This window comes from Limanda limanda, chromosome 20 (genome assembly GCF_963576545.1).
Source record: "Limanda limanda chromosome 20, fLimLim1.1, whole genome shotgun sequence".
Classification (NCBI taxonomy): Eukaryota; Metazoa; Chordata; class Actinopteri; order Pleuronectiformes; family Pleuronectidae; genus Limanda; species Limanda limanda.
The window spans coordinates 8476652-8493222 of NC_083655.1; the positions used below are offsets into that span (position 1 = coordinate 8476652).

At 47.5% G+C, this 16571-nt stretch overlaps 1 protein-coding gene across 1 annotated transcript in view; it reads left to right on the forward strand.

The window, feature by feature from the left end:
- Positions 1–16571, forward strand: part of gli3 (GLI family zinc finger 3) — a 72756-nt gene that overhangs the window by 5862 nt on the left and 50323 nt on the right. Inside the window, exon 2 of the mRNA XM_061094036.1 lies at positions 12306–12527. Within this exon, the coding sequence (XP_060950019.1) occupies positions 12306–12527 (222 nt within the window). The remainder of the gene's footprint in view (positions 1–12305; positions 12528–16571) is intronic.

Here is a 16571-nt window from a genome sequence, read left to right on the forward strand (position 1 = left end):
TGGAGTAATAATTTGAATTTAATGACTAAGCATCCATGACATACATCAATACAGATTGCAATCTCAATTCAGTAATTCAGTCATAGATTATTGAAACTAATACGTTGTGATGGTTCATGCTGACCATCACAAAGCGTCTTCAGAGGAACCTGAGGTCATCTTCACTGACACGCTGAGAGCCGGAAAGGCCTTGGAGTCGTAGGTCACCCGGGTCAGAGGCAAGTCTCTGACCCGATAACCAGCCTCACAAAGACAAATCAGCGAGCGCCCTGTGTGACCGGATCGGGGGACATCGACCAGTGCGGCCCCAACAGAGCCGCAACCAAGCCAAATCTCACTGCTCTCGGAGAGGAAGGCACAGGGGCGAGCGACCAAGGGCCCCATAAACTCATAAACCCATAAAGTGGAGAAACAGTAGTTGATTATTCTACCACTCTGTCCATTTGTTGTCAGGCCTCAGTGGCTTCCCTCCTGCCAGGAGGAACAAAGCAGGAGTGTCCTGACCCTGCCAGGAGGATTTATTGTAGTGTGCTCTTATCCGCGTCCTCTCTGTTTTGTTCACTCACTCACTCACTCCTCCTCACAGGGTTCTTGTTGAATGTGATGAAACAGCAACTAGTGGCCTTACCACCAGGGCTGGAGTTTGTATGGAGAAAAGTGACTGTGCATGGAAAAGGGCAGGTCCACTAAAACACTAAAACATGACAATACTATAATCAAGAATAGGTTTTCAAGATGATTTAAATGCACGTTAACACATTATCTGCTTTTCCTCATTTAGTTATTTTTCACATGCAAATCAAATTTAAAGATACAGTTTAATAAATTTAGTTCTGTTAACCCAGATCCTGGCTGGTGAGCGGTAAAGGGAAACATCCAGAATTTCTGTTTCAAGCTGTTTTCAGCTCCGTGCTCCGAGCTCACTGGATTAAATCAAGACATGCTTTCAGGTTTGAGAGAGCAAAAGGCCCGATACCCCCTAATCTCTCCCCTGACCTCCACACCTCCTGGGCCTCGACTCTCACCCTTCTCCCTGCTCCCCCCTCCTGGTTCCCCACCCAACCCTCTCCCTCATAGTGCGAAAGAGGAGCCAGGATCAAAGGCCATAAACCATGGCAGTGATTTCTAGTGATTGATTAGAAGCAGAGGTTGAGAAGCGGCGGCTCCCTCCATGCTTCCCACCCTCTGGTGCTGCGCACGCATTCTCCCAGGGCTCTCACAAATAGCTTCGGCTTTAAGTGTGAAAAGAGCAGCACCGCGATTGGCAGACAGAGCCCAGAAAACACATCCGTGCCGAAGCAGCTTGGCCGGTTTCTCTGCCTCTTCCTCCTGGTTGGCGGGGGGGGGGGGGGGTGTCAGTTGATAAGAACCATTTGTTGTCTTGCTTGGATCTGGGGAGGGACAGTGTAATCCCCTTGCCCTGGCCTGTGCGCAGAGCTGGAGGAAAGAGGAGGAGGAATTGATTTTCAGAGCGAGGGCATGCGGAGAATTGAACTCAGATGTGAAGCAGAGACCGGGGTCGGAAAGAAACATTCGAATCGCCGGGGAAACAAATGTCTGTAGCTTACAGCGGAGGGGCCGTGCAACTTGAACTTGAGCAAGTCCCTCTAATGTTAATCAATTGCATAGCTGTCTTTCACCATTCTCTCCCCGGCCTCCTCCTCCTCCTTCTCCTCCTCCTCCTCCCCTTGTCCTGAGCACAATCCAGCCCAGAGGCCCCTTGACAAGCGAGGAGTCCTGTAAAGGCATTTTAATAGACCATGGCCATTCAGTGGCACCGAGATTAATGCTCCCACATGCGTGCTTTGGCGCGGAGACACAAACACACATGCACTTCGCTCTCTCTCTCTCTCTCTCTCTCTCTCTCTCTCTCTCTCTCTCTCTCTCCTTCCCCGGCCTGATCTCACCTGGAGCTGTGAGTCTAATGATGTTCGGAGTGTGGGCCTCGCAGCGACAGCTCCGGTCCCGGGGAGATGTGTCTCATGTCAGACTCCGCGCCAGACAGACTCCAATGAGAAAAGGGAAGGGAGGGGGGTGGTGGTGGTGGTGAGTGGTGAGTGGTGAGTGGGGGTGGTGGTGAGTGGGTGTTCTGCAACACCGCTGGAGCCGGGCCAAAACTAAAAGTGCAATTCTCCGAAGGTTTTTGTTTTTTCCTCCGTGGTATTTACAAAGTGATCGGGCACATTTCTGAGTGTCATGGAGGATCTCATTACGCTCTTAAAAGGTTTTCATCCGTCCGCATGTTGTGAGATATGCGCACGCTCTGCATACTGTAGATACTCTGTCATGCATGAATGAATGCAGACACATAATCACAGATTTTCTCTCACTTTCCTCGAGAATCACACACACACACACACACACACACACACACACACACACACACACACACACACACACACACACACACACACACACACACACACACACACTTGGTGCAACTAGAGGATGGGGTCGCGATTATTAACTGTTTGGCAACCTCATGACTTCATCTTCGGTGCTGTCAGAGGCGGCCCACATTATGTCTTCGCTCGGCTCAATGGGCTCTTTGTTCTGGCTTGGCTCTGGAGCAGCTCAGCATGGGGCTGCGTGAGTCCAACAGTCCCACTGCGGCTCGGGAGGGAGGGAGGGCGGGAGGGAGGGAGACGGATGGATGGAGGGAGGTGGTGCATGGAGAGAGGGTGTGAGTGTGCGGGAAAGGGGGAGAGGGGAGATGCAGGGGAGCTTTAGGAGATTTGGGAAAGACATGGGAACTGAGAAGACTTGAGAGAGTGACGGATGACAGAAGGAAAACCATGATTAGCAGGGGGAGAGAGTGAGAAAGAGAAATACGTGAGGTGGGATGTAGAGAGTTAAAAGAGAGGGGGATAGAGGATGGAGGGGGGGGATGCTACATGCCACAGGTGAGTCCTGAAGTAGCCTGGAGCAGCAAAGTCTTTTTCTATGATAATTTCCAAGCACCGCGATGCCTCCAGCCCACAGATTCATTCCAATACGAACACCAGATTATAAAGGCAACATGTCAGCTGAGCTCCCGCAGCCATCCTCGTGTGGAATGTGGGATTAATGGCAAAGTAATGCAAGAGATTAGAGAAGGAGGCGAGAGTGGAGGATTCCACTGGCGGCAGTGACAGGAGAGGTCATACATGAGGGGAGCTCATTACCGAGAGCAGACAGCAGCAGAGGGAGGACGGATTGGGAGGACGGGTCGGGAGGACGGGTCGGGAGGACGTAAGGACAGAGAGTGTTGAAGCAGAAGATATGAGGAGGAAAACCAAGAGGTGAAAAGATGAAGCAGAAAAAGAAGTAGAGGGGTCTTCTGTATACGTGGTCAGATAGAGGAATGTGCCCAAGGAGAAGCTTTAACTTTTTGTATATTTTTTAGAAGTGTTATCTACACTTGGTCGTACTCCCACTACAAATTCACAACAGCACATAATTGTGGCGACAACACCATTATACATTTTTTAATGGCTGGGTTTAGGCTATCGCAGAACTGAAAGATTGTTGTGTGGTTTAAAACAGGAGTGGCTCGGCCTCTCATACCAAACCTACATCCCTCATCCCATATTGTGCTTTCCTTTGCATTACAGAGGCATTTATCTAATCACATAGACAGCGCCTCTTCCTTTTTTCCCCGACTCACCTCCACCCACTACCCAGCAGACAGTGGTTGAGTCTGTTTGGCCAACACAGCAGATCCTCTAATCTACAGAGCTTTCCCTACCCGCTGCAGACACTGTAATGAAGGGTCCAGATCTCTCCTGTACTTTAAGGGAGAGCGGGGGGGAATTACACCCTGTTTTCTAAGCAGTTTTTTTTGTATAAGTCGAACGATGATTGATAGTTTATAAAGGATTCTTTGTGAGGTGATTTAGAACTGTGGAAAATTAGCTAATGTTATTTTAATTTACTAATGTGTAAAGCTTGAATTTGAATTTGTGTAACCCCAGGTAACTTAATGCACGCGCAGAGCGGCCTCTCGCTGTGGGCGCAGGGTGAGGGAGTCAGTTGAGTTGTGTTATTTTTATGGTAGTTGGCTTGTAGTTTGGAATTCTGATTGTCATGCTCCCTGGTAAAAAGGCCTTGTGTCCAAATTTGACGGGTTAGGAACAGTAAGCGTTACCAGCTGCAGCATCAAAGGCCCGGGCGTGCTGTTCATTTAACCCAGATCCGTCACACTCGTGTGTAGCCTCCGATTCAACCTGTAATGTAGACATTCAGCAGAAAGCATAATACTGAGACTAATGTAGAGTTATTGATGCAAATGAACTCCCGGCACCTCTTTACCTGTAACACGTCAAAGGTTACCAGCTACATTTGAATGAATAAAATTATCACCGGTAAATTCTGTGCCAGCCCAGAGAGAGCAGCTCCACTGTTAGCTGTGTCAATTTGAATCTGTGTCTCTGTTCTCTGTCCGTACTACGCCGGCATGCAACGCTTTCAAGTTTTCAAAAATTATGTCCAAATGTAGATGGGTCTTGGAAAAACAATTACCTAAGCTTAGCCAGGTGGTGGTATAAAGTTATTAAACTGCCTGAGTTATTATATCAGACAACTTAGGCCTATATTAGAGGTTTAGCTCAGCTTCAGGACCACAGCAACCACTGCTTGCATGTTTAACAGGTTTAACAACTGGTTTAGGATTCCCATTTTTATTCTTCTTCAGTTGTCAGATGACAAAAAAACGGACAAATATTAAAACTGAAATGGCTCCTCCTCCTTACCTCCGCCTTAATTTCATCAGTAAAAATGGAACACAATCAAAAACACCAGTCTCCTAAACATGTCAGATTTTTTACATCAAGATCCAAAAATTATTCTGTGGCAAATCTGTGAAAATTTCAAAAATTGTCAAAGCAAGTGAGGAGAAATTCCGGGATCTGCCCCCCGAATAAAATCTGTTTCAAAAGTTAACGTTTACTTCTTCGACTGATTCTCCACTCTTCCACCAATTTTCAATAAAAATGGTTCCATTCTTTTTGCGTAATCCTTTTTTTGTGTTATAAAGAAAACTAAATTGTGAGACTCATTAATTTTCCTGTACATTTTACATTGTGCATTGTATTTTACATTTCCGTGTGAACTATGACGTTTACAAAACCCACCCGACAATCTCATTCTCAAAGCACATTAAAAGTTTTCTAATGATCTTTATAATTGAAACAGCTTCACTCGTCTTCACTGAGCTGCTAGCAGGTGTGAGAACAGATCAGCAGCGACGGAGCCGGCAGTGAATTACACAGACAGATCCAAACATTCACAAGCCTAATCACCACCGAAGAGGGCGGGGGAGCAAGAGAGAGAGGGAGAGAGAGAGAGAGTCCACTCTGGACTTAGACGTTCACCAGTCATTGATAAAGTGCTTAGCAGCAGGAAAATTAATGAATCCGGCCTGACTGGGAGAGGGGGGCTTGGGGTTGAAGGGGAGGGAGAGGAGGACGAGGAGGAGGGCTGCTGGGGGTGATAGGCTGGGTGGGTGTGTGTTTGGAGGGGGTAATCCTGTTCCAGCTAAATGGCTGATCCCTCTCATTCCTTAGATATCAAATGTCAAAAGTTAAATTAGCCTGCTAGCCTCAGATAGGAGTTAACATGGTTTTAAATGGGGTGTGGGGGTTGCTGATGCCTGCCTCCTCTGGGAAGGTGGGCAGGTGCCTTTTGAAGTGTCTAATTATCCAGCTCCTAGTAAGTGCAGGCTAACTATCTTAATGAGGGTCTCAGTGCCTCAGTGCAGTGCACGCTCATGCACCCAAACACGTGTAACAGAAAGTGGGAATGTACGGTGGCCCTGGAAGCTCAACGTACTGCGACTTCAGAAAACACATGCATATAGATAACACATGTGCAAATGGAGACAACATCTACACATGTGCAGAAAATGGAAAATAGAAATCTGACCAAATACCAGAAAATAAATGCGACAGGCTAACGTCCTGTTAGCTGGGTATAAAACATGCTAACATGCATCTTCTTCTAATCATAACTTTGATATAGCCAACTTCAACTAGTGTCTTCACAAGGCACAACCCATGGTAACAACAGACATGTCCCAGCCTTGAGTTGCTGTGTGTTGAGCTCTCAGGGCCGCTGTATGAATGTACATTTTGAAGCTAACAAAAACACACACACAACATTTTACTATGTTTGCATAAGAGTGCCCAAGAAGAAAAAAATATGGACGTAAAGTCTGGGCAATTAAAATTTATGTGAAAGAGTTTTATGATGTCATCCTATACGGCAAGGTGGAAACATCCACAGTGGCATTTTGGAATGTACTTAATGTGCTTGAAATGAGTGTATTATATATTTTTTTCTATTTTATCCTAACTGCTGGCTCTGTGTTTCTTTGCATTGGCTGGATATCCATTTTTCTTGGCGAGCTGTTCCTAATCTGAGTGCCACAGACTTGGTCCGAATCACTCTGGTGTCAGAAGTGGGATTCCAATGCTGAGGCCCAGTGGAAAGCTGGCCCACTCCGGTCTGGTGGGCCGTGTGCCCAGATTCACCCGAAAAAACCCACTTTCCCAAATAGACCTAGTTCTGCCGTCGTCTGCCCCAGCACACAATCACTTTGTATTGTTGCAAAGAGCAGTTTAAATAACCAACAGGTTCTGGCTGATCATCGCTGACTTGTGTCTTTCTGAAGCAGTTTTAATGTAGTCTATTAGGCAACCAGAGTTCTAAATGGCTTTTTTGCTTTGAAGCCTTGATCAAATGCATCTATTGGTGTTTGATTCCTTAAAGAATACAGGCCAAGGTGCCCTTTGAGTGGAACAACTGTAAAAGGCCTCAGCTCTCCACAGTCAAAAACGCATCAGTGTGCATTTTAGAGGCTGAGCTTTTAGCTCGATGCTCATTGCTCCCTCACAATGTGGCCCTGATGAAACGGTGGTGGGGTTTCAGGCCGCTCTACGGTGGGCCTGTGCCCCTAATGGGTGAATAAGGGGTAGCTGGGGGCAGCCGGAGGCCTGGCACGACACAACCCTGCTGTGAGGCTGATTTGAGGTGAGCACAGGGAAAATGAAGGAGCCATACTGGCTTTGATTTGCCCCTCCCCAGCCCCGGGGCTTGGAGGCTGGAGCTGCGAGATGCAGAGCTCTGGGTGCGTCCCCCCAGACCCCCGGCGGCAGCGAAGCAGGCTGGGACCGAGGGCCACGGAGCTGGGGGTTGGGGCCTGTGCTGCCGAGAGCCAAATTGAGATGTGGGAGTCGTCAAATTTGCCTAGATGAATATTGAAGAGGGCATTTGCGGGCGCTGTGTGGGAAATCAGGAGCTGACAATAGACTGCTAACCAGGAGAGGGAACATCCTGACCTGCCCCTGCTTCTCTTTGCAATTCGTCGAAGCATCAGTCACACGCTTATGGTTAAATAATGCACCACCATGGATTCACTCTTCAGAGACAGAATCAAACATGCGCGCAAAGTCAGAGGAGGTGAACTTCATGTTTGCTGACAGATATTTTGACTGGGAATTGCTAATCGTGCTGCCCACAGATATCAGGATGATGGTCGGATTCTGCCGTGTGACTTTCAGAAGATTTGTTTGTCAAGGAGTTTCTCAAATGTCACCCATGTTAAGCTGAACTACGTGTGTAACCTCCACATAATGCAGAGCTGAACTCTGTTGTGGGGAAGGCACTGAGCTCCTTGTGGCACGGAGCCTGTCATCCAAGAAGTTGATCAGAAAAATACCTCACACAATTGCCGTAATCCCCTGCGCTCTTGTCATGTTGGGTTTGGTGGAGTTTGAGCGGTCTCCCTCTCCCTCTCTTGTCTTTCAGTCTGCACTAATCGTGAATGATTCCCTCTGTCTATAGCGCCAATGCCAGGGCCGGTGAATCAGGTACATAAGCCTAAGCTGCTTGGAGAGGTGCTCTTATTAAACTCTAGCCAGCTGCTGGAATTTTTCTTCCCCCTCTCATTGTTAATTGGGGAGTCTTGAGTCTTTCCCGGGAGTTGATTTGCAAGAGAAAGAAAAAAAGGAGCAAGAGATTATTGCACAGGAGGAGAGGAGCTTTGAAGAAAGTGTTTTGTGATTTCACTGTATATCCTTCTCCACTCTCCTCCTTGTTCACTCTCACTGTGCTCCCCAGCCAAAATCTGTTTGTGCCACTGACAACAAGGGCTTTGAGAAGTTCGAAGGTGGAACACAGCACATGTCTGGCTTTGGCTCAGAGGTACAACAACACCTCATCTGATGTTTTCGGCTTTTAGGGAAGGCAGTAACGGAGGCGATGGCCCTTTGTGCACCAGTGAAACATACATGTTGTACCTTTAGACACTCGCTCGCTGTCTGAATGGCTTCAGGCTGGAGGGCAAATGGGATGCTTGAGAGTCAAGGGCAGATTGGCATGTGGAGGAACAGCAGTCCTTGTTCTTAACCCCTGCCTCGAGAAAATACTTTCAAAAACAACAAGCCAAGGGTTTTGTTTCACTTCTCATTTCTTTGAATTGGCAGGGCACCCTTAACTTCAGCCCCCGCCCCTTGTCCCAGGGCCCAGCTTTAAGAGGAACTGGCCCCACTCCATTTCTCATTATCTCTTTTAAAATTTCATTTTGTCATTGCAACCATGCTCTCTTTTATACGGCCATATTAAAGGCCATGCAAAGGGGTTTTCTCTGAAGGTATTCGAACCAGAGTTTTACAATGGAGACCCCAGACAAGGGGGAAAAAAGGGAGAAACCCGGGCTTTAGGATTTAATGAGTGGCTTGCTGGGGGTGAAAGGCAGATAGAGAGCAAGTGAAGGAGAGCAAGAGAGAGTGCATTTGTCGAGGGTTAGAGAGAGAGGAGAAAGAGTGGTAAGGGAAGAAGAAGAATGCAGGAATGGAGCACCAGGTACCATTATAGTGGCAGAGAAAGCTCCTGAAATACTAGAGCTGGGGCGTGTGCTCTGATCAGGATGGCAGTGAGCACAATTACCTTCTTTTCAAATCCTTCAGTGACACTGCAGGAGGAAGGAGGACTTTGAAACTTGAAAGGCAGGAGCTCGCTTTCAACCTCAAACGCGAGCAGGAAAGGGCTCTGAAATTTGTTCAGTGCTCCCCATCCACCATTAGCTTGTTTCTTCCTCTCGCCTCCAGGCATTTAAGCGCTTTTTGAAAAGATGTTAAGAAATTCAATCACCATAGAGAGGGAGCAGGATGGTTCTTTTTCAGTTTTTTTGAGAGGCATACTTTCCTCTGGTCCACAGAGGACCAGCCTGCTGCTTTTGTGTTCGGCTGAATAGACCTGCAAACTGGTGGAGGACTGGATGCGGGAACCATGGGAAAAGAAGGAAATAAAAGAGGAATAAAAAATGAGGGAGGGGAAAGGGTCTGTTGGGCTGATGGTCAGAGTTAGAGAAGTGTTGCAGGGTTGAACTTTTCAAAGTTGCCCATGTTTACCTGTGGCTGCTCTGTCTTCATTATCCCATTTTTCTGACGGATACTTGACAAGTTATACGGATACAAAGGATTTCCACAAAGCAGGTACAAGCAGCACAGAGGATGAGCCTTACTCCAGACTTCTGGTTCTCTTCCTCCAGTCAGAAGAGTCAATTGACCCTTGTGCTGCTGAGTGTTGGTTTAACCATTTAAGGTGGTATGAACTAAAGTAATGAAGCCCCTTAAGGTGGTATATGGTGGAATGATGAACCCCCTCTGTGAGCTCGCCATGGCGACTGGAGGGGGCTGGTGGGACCCTGACACTGCTGTGATTGAACTGTTAGTCGCTTGACCTCCCTCAGTGGAGAGAGTCATATCTGAATAGCTGTGGGGGGGTGGCACTGGAGAAGGAGAATAAAAAGAAAGCAGGAACAAGAAAGACTGGCGGAAAGAGTCGATAAGACAAATTGAAGTAATGAAATATTATATTTTATTATGGCGACCCCGCAAAAAGAGGCTTGACTCTCCCTGTTCGGTTCTGACCCCGGCCCTTTGCTCAATAACCTTCAGTCCTCTAAAGGTGAAATGCCCAAAAATGTCTTTAAAAAAAACAACTAAGCTTTTTAATCTCCCCAACAGTTCTTTGAAGGTTTTGCAGGAAAATGTTTTAAGCCAGTTTTGGTGCCCAGTGGCCTCCTAACAGCTCCAATATCTACTTCCCTTGTGATGAATCTATTTCTAATGCATCAAATATCAGTATGAACGTAAGAAAAAGGGCTTATAAATATGTAGCCAATTTTTACTTTCCCAGATGATCATTGTGAGATTTCCTGGATGCAAAAGTGCTGAGAGTGCTCAGTGGAAGCCTGTAGTACACGGCTACATGCTTTGCCCTTAGCAGCGCTTGCTCCCAGCATAGTTTACACTTTCGACTTCTTTCATTCCATGACAGGAGATGAACCCAATTCCGAAATCCCTTTATGTTAATATTGCGCTTTGCAAGAGCAGACCTATTAATCCAGCTTTAACCGTATAAGTGCCATTATTCCCTTAATAAGATCACTGGCTGTGCAGTATAGGATTAAATACTTATATCATAACTGACACTGTCATTTCCTGCGGATGATAGAGGCTTGCCTCTCTGGCTGTCAGTTCCGCGTTAAGAATCCTTGAATCTGCTGCCAGTACTGCGCCGGGGCATGGCTGGCCTGGAATCCAGGTAATGGATGTGGGAGAGTGAGGGGAATAAAATCGGGACCCGTGGGTTGCTCCTTCTGCTCTCTCTCCTCGCCTCGCTCAATCTCATTCTCTCTTTCCGTTTCTCTCCCTTAACCTCCCCCTTGCCGATCTCTTCTCTTCTTCTGTGAAGTGCCACAGCATTATGCTGGTCCTCTTCGGTGCTTAAGGTGGTGCTCTTTAATCCCTCTCCTCTGTTCTTAATTGGTGGTTGGATGCTGTTGGGCTGCAGTGCATGGTAGGGGAGCCCTGCATCCCTCGGCTGGTAATACCACCGTAACTGTGGCACCAGCTCAGCAGCGTTCTGCCAGGTTCTCAGCGAGAATATTATAAACAATGATTTAATAATAAAAAATACAGTCATCCACTAATACCATTACAGTTTTTAACACTAAATAACCCTATAAAGCTAATTGTTACCAATGAAGATGTTCAAACTAACATTTTAGAATTTTACTGTTTATCTTAAAAAATTTAGTTTAAAAAAATGAGGAAATGTCATTCAATGTGACTGAGTGGGCCTGTGTAGTATCGTCCTACAGCAATCTCTAATTCCAGGTCAGGAGGCCAACTAACCCTTATATATGTCAGTTCAGAGGTCAGGGTCAGAGGTCATGTCTTCCTGGTGCAGCTCAGCCCTTGAACTCCACATTTATCCCCCTTTTTTTTACCCAGCATGCTATTGTAATTTCTCCAGAGACCCCACTTCTCCTAATTTTCCCCCGCGAGAGGGAAAGAGAAGGATTTATCTTGAGAACAGTGAGTGAGTGAGTGAGTGAGAGAGAGAGGGAGAGAGGGAGGGCAGGGTTGATACAACCCATGACGCTGGTTAATGGGCAGTTTGGAATGCAGGCGGAAAACCGGCGCTGCCTCCCCATGGGAATCCATTTCTTTATAAAAAGAACAGACAGCGCTGGATTTTAAAAACAGACTTTTGGGAATATCATGCTTCAACTGCGGCAAATGAAGAGGTTTGTTCATCAATGGTGTCATTTTTTGTTCATACACCATCTGCCTCTGAACTCCGACTCTTGGTGCCGTGGAAGCCAAAACCCCGGCAGATTTGCTCTGATGACAGAGCATCGGTTTCAGGTGTAAAGAGCTGATCCCCAGGCTCCTCCCTTTACCTAACCGCTCTACGTGAACAGACTTCCACACCAAGTGTTCATTTTGTGTGTGTACAACTGTGTGTGACACCGTTTTCAGACATGAACCCAGAAAAATATGTCTGGACAATAGGGTATAGACATTATACAGACAATGCCCTTCACATATAAACAATGCAGCACGTCAGACGTGTTCACAACAACAGGAAAATGTCCAGATCATGTAGGTGAAGGGAAGCACCTGAGTAGACGAGCAGGAGGCAGGATATGATGTATAATATCCACCACGGGATTCAAGTGCTTTGGTTTAAATCACATCATCATCAGTGTTGGCCCTTATCACTTAAAGCTCTTGAATCTTGCCGTCTTTCCAAGTTCACATCGTTGTTGGCGTCTTCTACGTGTGTAGCTGCTCTTTTTCATCCTGAGACATTGTTTATGTACGAAACATAACCAGGAAGTGAAGGATCCTCACATTTGCTCCCAACTTTTATTCTGATATCTGCTCATGATAAACCTGTTACTCCTCCAAAGTTTTCCACATCACATTTATACTCTCCTCTCTCTCTCTCTCCTCATGTGTCTGCTCTAACAGAAGACGATAGCTCAGGCACACCTTACCACCGTGAGAGGCGCAATGCCATCAGCTCTCGGGCCCCGGCCAGCGAGGAGCCCTCCACCTCCACAGAGGATCGCCCATCGCTGCTCAAGAAGGAGCTGCATGCCTCCCTGCCCCACCTGGTCGACCATGGCCTGCCGTACCGAGGCACGCTGTTCGCCATGGACCCCCGCAACGGCTACCTAGAGTCGCACTACGGTAAGTCCACTTAAAATTTTACCTTTTCTTTCTCTTTTTAAGTGAAAAAGATTTTTTAAAAAGTAGCTCAAGGAGCTGAATACAGCCGCCCAAACACTGAGGCCAGTCTCTTCCATGTAGGTGAGAGGCCGGACTGCAAGATGCTTGATTAAGTCTGACAGATTGGCCTCTCTCTTGTGCTTGCTCTTTCCTACACACACACGCACACACACACACACACACACACGCACACACACACTTGCATTTCTGAACACATGCACGCACTCCTGTCTTGTTCTGTGCTTGGGAAGTTAGTATGGGGAACGGCCAGCGTAGCTTCTTAATTCCCTCATTAGGGGCCTGTCTGAGCACAGTGCTCCGCTTTCTCTCATCAACACACACTTCAAAGCCCCAAAGCAGCGGCGAGTGAAACCTCACCACTCCCTACTCTGCCTTTCTCCCTCTCTCTTTTTCTTTCTCTCTCTCTCGGAAACTGTGAGAGAAAGAAAAGGCAGTGAGAAAGGGAAAAAGGGAGAGAGAGAGAGAGAGTAATGGAGATGAAGCTGGAGAGAGTGAGGTGGAGGGAGAACTGTGGCTTGAGTAAGATCATTTGTAGGAAATAGGTGCGATGGACGGTAGATGAAGGTGCAGCTGTGTGTGTGTGTGTGAATGGAGCGACAGAGCAGGAGATGATTGGTGGAGTAAGAGGCTGATTAGGAGGTTAAATCAGCGGCGGCTGTTGCCAGTTACTTAGCCTGGATTTGATGTGATAGCTTGTTTAGTTTGGTTAAATTGGCTCTGAATGTGGACGGACAAGAGTGGGACAGAGACGTTTTAATCCCGTGGCAGTAATGAAAAGTCCAGCGGACCCCAACCTTCTACTGTAACTCCAGCCGCTTCATTAGCTGTTGCTCCTCTGTGCTTGGGTGCGTGGGAGTCACCAAGGTGCCTCTTTAAGCGAAGTGTTACTTAAAACCCGGCCATGGTGCTGTGGACAGGGCCCTGGAGGGCAGAACATTACTGCCCATTACATCCTGACCTACCTCAGCAACACTGCCACATCTCATTTTATGTATGTTGGGAGGGTACGTGTGAAGGAGCTCTGGCGGTTCCAGACCACTGGAGCCTTCAGGGGTTGGAGTAGAGAAAGGGGGGGTTGCGGGGGTCACTGTGAGGCTTGGGGGTCATGTGGAAAGTCACAAGTCTGAAATGGAGTGTTCAAAAGCAGCAGAGAGAGTCAAAAGGGCCGTAGAGCTTCAAGAGGCTTTCATCGGAGCTCAAGAGGCTTGAAGACTGCAATCACAGGAAACATGGTGGACGCGAGCACAGTGATGCATGCTGGGAAACTCTAGGTATGACGCACACTCCTTCTGAACTGCTTCTTGCACTTTTTAAAATACTAGTCTTTAGTGTTGGTACTGAAACAATTAGTCAATCAACAGAAAACTAATTGACAGCAATTTAATAATTGATAATTTATAAACTTACCTCTGCCAAGACCCGACAGTCCTCTTATGAAACCACATTCAAATTCACTTGATCCAGATTTTTATTTGGATCTCCCCCAACTAACCCTAACCAAAACACAATCTATATCTATATCAGTCCCATTAACATGCCAGATTTTCATTATTAAATGAATAAATACTTAGTGTCTTAGAGTTCAATGAAAAATGAAATCTCAAAATGTTAAAGAAAGGGAAAAAAAACCATATCCTGTAATCGCCCTCGGCTCTAAGACCTGTGATCCGAGATGAGAGCATTGCTGTGTAACACCTCCGCCTGGCCCCAGGTGTTAAGGACATGGGGTGTCCCTTAAGGCACCGGCCCCATTTTGTCTGATTGAACCCAGCACCAGAGCTCAATCCCCCTGAGCTGCGGCGGTCCGAGGGTCAGGAGAACCAAAGGGGCTCCCCCTAAAACCTCCACTTCCCCTCCCTCCCTCCCTCCCTCCGCCGCTTTGAACCAGGAGCCTGTAGCGTCTGTCGCCACTCCTATACCACAAGGTGCAAAGAGCCACTAGCTCCTGTTCTGGTTTCTGGTTCCATACATGTGAGCACACACATTATAAGCACACACACACACTCAGCCTTGACTCCACCAGCGGCAGCCCCTCTCTATGAGGGCTTTGTCACCTCCTAAATTCATCCCAGGTGTGTGCATGTGTGTGTGTGTTTGTGATGGAGAGGGGGCCCTAAGCCTTTGTGCTGTGCTTGCACAGTGCACCACGCCACGCAGCAGACAGCCAGGTAAATCCGATTACTCTTAGCGCTGCTGTGTGTCAGTGCTTAATGTGCCTAAATGCGATGGCACCTGCAGCCTCCCCACACCTGGCCGCTGGGTTTTGAAAGTGGTAGCGACGCACTGGGAAGCGTGGGAGTTGAACAACAGGAAAGAGAGCAAGGGGGGTTTATCTCCAGGGGTCTGTGCTCTGGGTAAATCTCTGCTATTCACCCAGACTTGTGGTCTCCCACTCCTCTCGCGTCCACGGCCTAAGACTGTGTTTACTCTGGTTTTTACACCCACTTCAGTGCCGAAAAGAGGAGACACTAAGGAAACATTGCCCCATTGTTACCATTAGCTAATCGTGGTGTCGCCTGAGTCTTAGCTGCTTTTCTTGGGCAAACACTGGATAAGAGTCCATATCCTTCTTACCACCACACTAATACATGGGGCTTTGCTGTGGGATAAGTTGAAAGGATTGAGATGAGGATTAATGAGGAAGAAGTCTTTCTTTAAGATCTTAATTGTGTGGAAATGTGAATGGGATGTGCGGCGCAGACATCTGTTTACATTATGTGCTGATTAGCCGGTCAGTGGTCCTGCAGCACCAGTGAGCCCACTGGCTGGCGAAGCGTCTCCGGATCCGCTTCTTTTAAAGTGTCTCGTTCTTAAACACTTGCCCTTCTTTGCTCAACTAAACACATCCGTGGAGGGACTTAATGCACATTCCCTTTCAATGGGTTTCTTGCAAATGTTAAAACTGCACTGAAACACCAGAGAGTGATAGTAGAAAGGATGCAAACTAGCTTTAGAGACAATACTTAAAGATTTTGGTGGCACAAGATTTGTGACTCTATGGTATCAGTGATACATGCGATCACTTATAGGACTAAACCAGACACATTAAGTGTGTCTCCAGGCTGTGACGGCTGCCTTTCTGTCCTATAGTCTTTGGGTTAAAAAACAGAAAGAATCAAGCCCAGTTCTGGATCCCGGGGCATAATCCTCACACTAAAGCCTTGCTGTCCTAGACTGATCTCAGACACCAAGCTTGCTAAGCTAGAGGCAGTATGGATCTCTTGGCTGAAGATTTCTTTCACAGCATCCCGACTCTCTGAGCCTGGCCAAAGGTGACTGCTACCTGGTTCACACTGACCCTGTGTTCTGGGAAAGCTGGTCCGAACACTGAGCCACGGCATAAAACCCGTTCCGGGGCTTTATGTTTTATGGTGTGGCGGGGGGGTGGTGGGTGTCCAGTCACATGGGTTAAACTCTAAACTGCTTCGGCGAGCTGATCTCAGGTCTACTGGGCCGTAGCACGCCAGCCTCGGCCCCGGCGTCAGTCTGTCTGCCTCAATATCAAAATGCAGCTGACCACTGAACTGAAAGAGCTAGCTGTCACCAAACTGAACGTGATCTGCACGGCAACGGCCCTGGACGCTCTACAGTTAATTACAGTGCTTGGTCACTCAGTTCATAGGGACCTTTCCAGATGTCTAGAAGCAGAAGGAGAAAGCAGGAAAGAGGAATTATAAAAGTGTGGGTGTGCGTTTTAGGAAAAAGTGCTTTTCTGAAATTGTGCTGAAAGAACAAACTTTCGGGCCCCTTGTCGGTTTAAACGTGAAAAGGTTCAAACATCTCCACCCCCCCCCCATTCGCAAAAGAACTGAGGGGCGCAGTTGAGAGCCTGGGGTGAGGAGTCATGTGCCTGCTTCATGGGTAAGTGTTTGTCTTTGTGATTGTTACAATATTGGCTTTTTGAGCACGGTGGCACGTTGTAGTCCCACAGCGGCGTGCCGGCACAGAGAAGCCCGGGGCACACTGCAGGCGATGGAGAGGGAT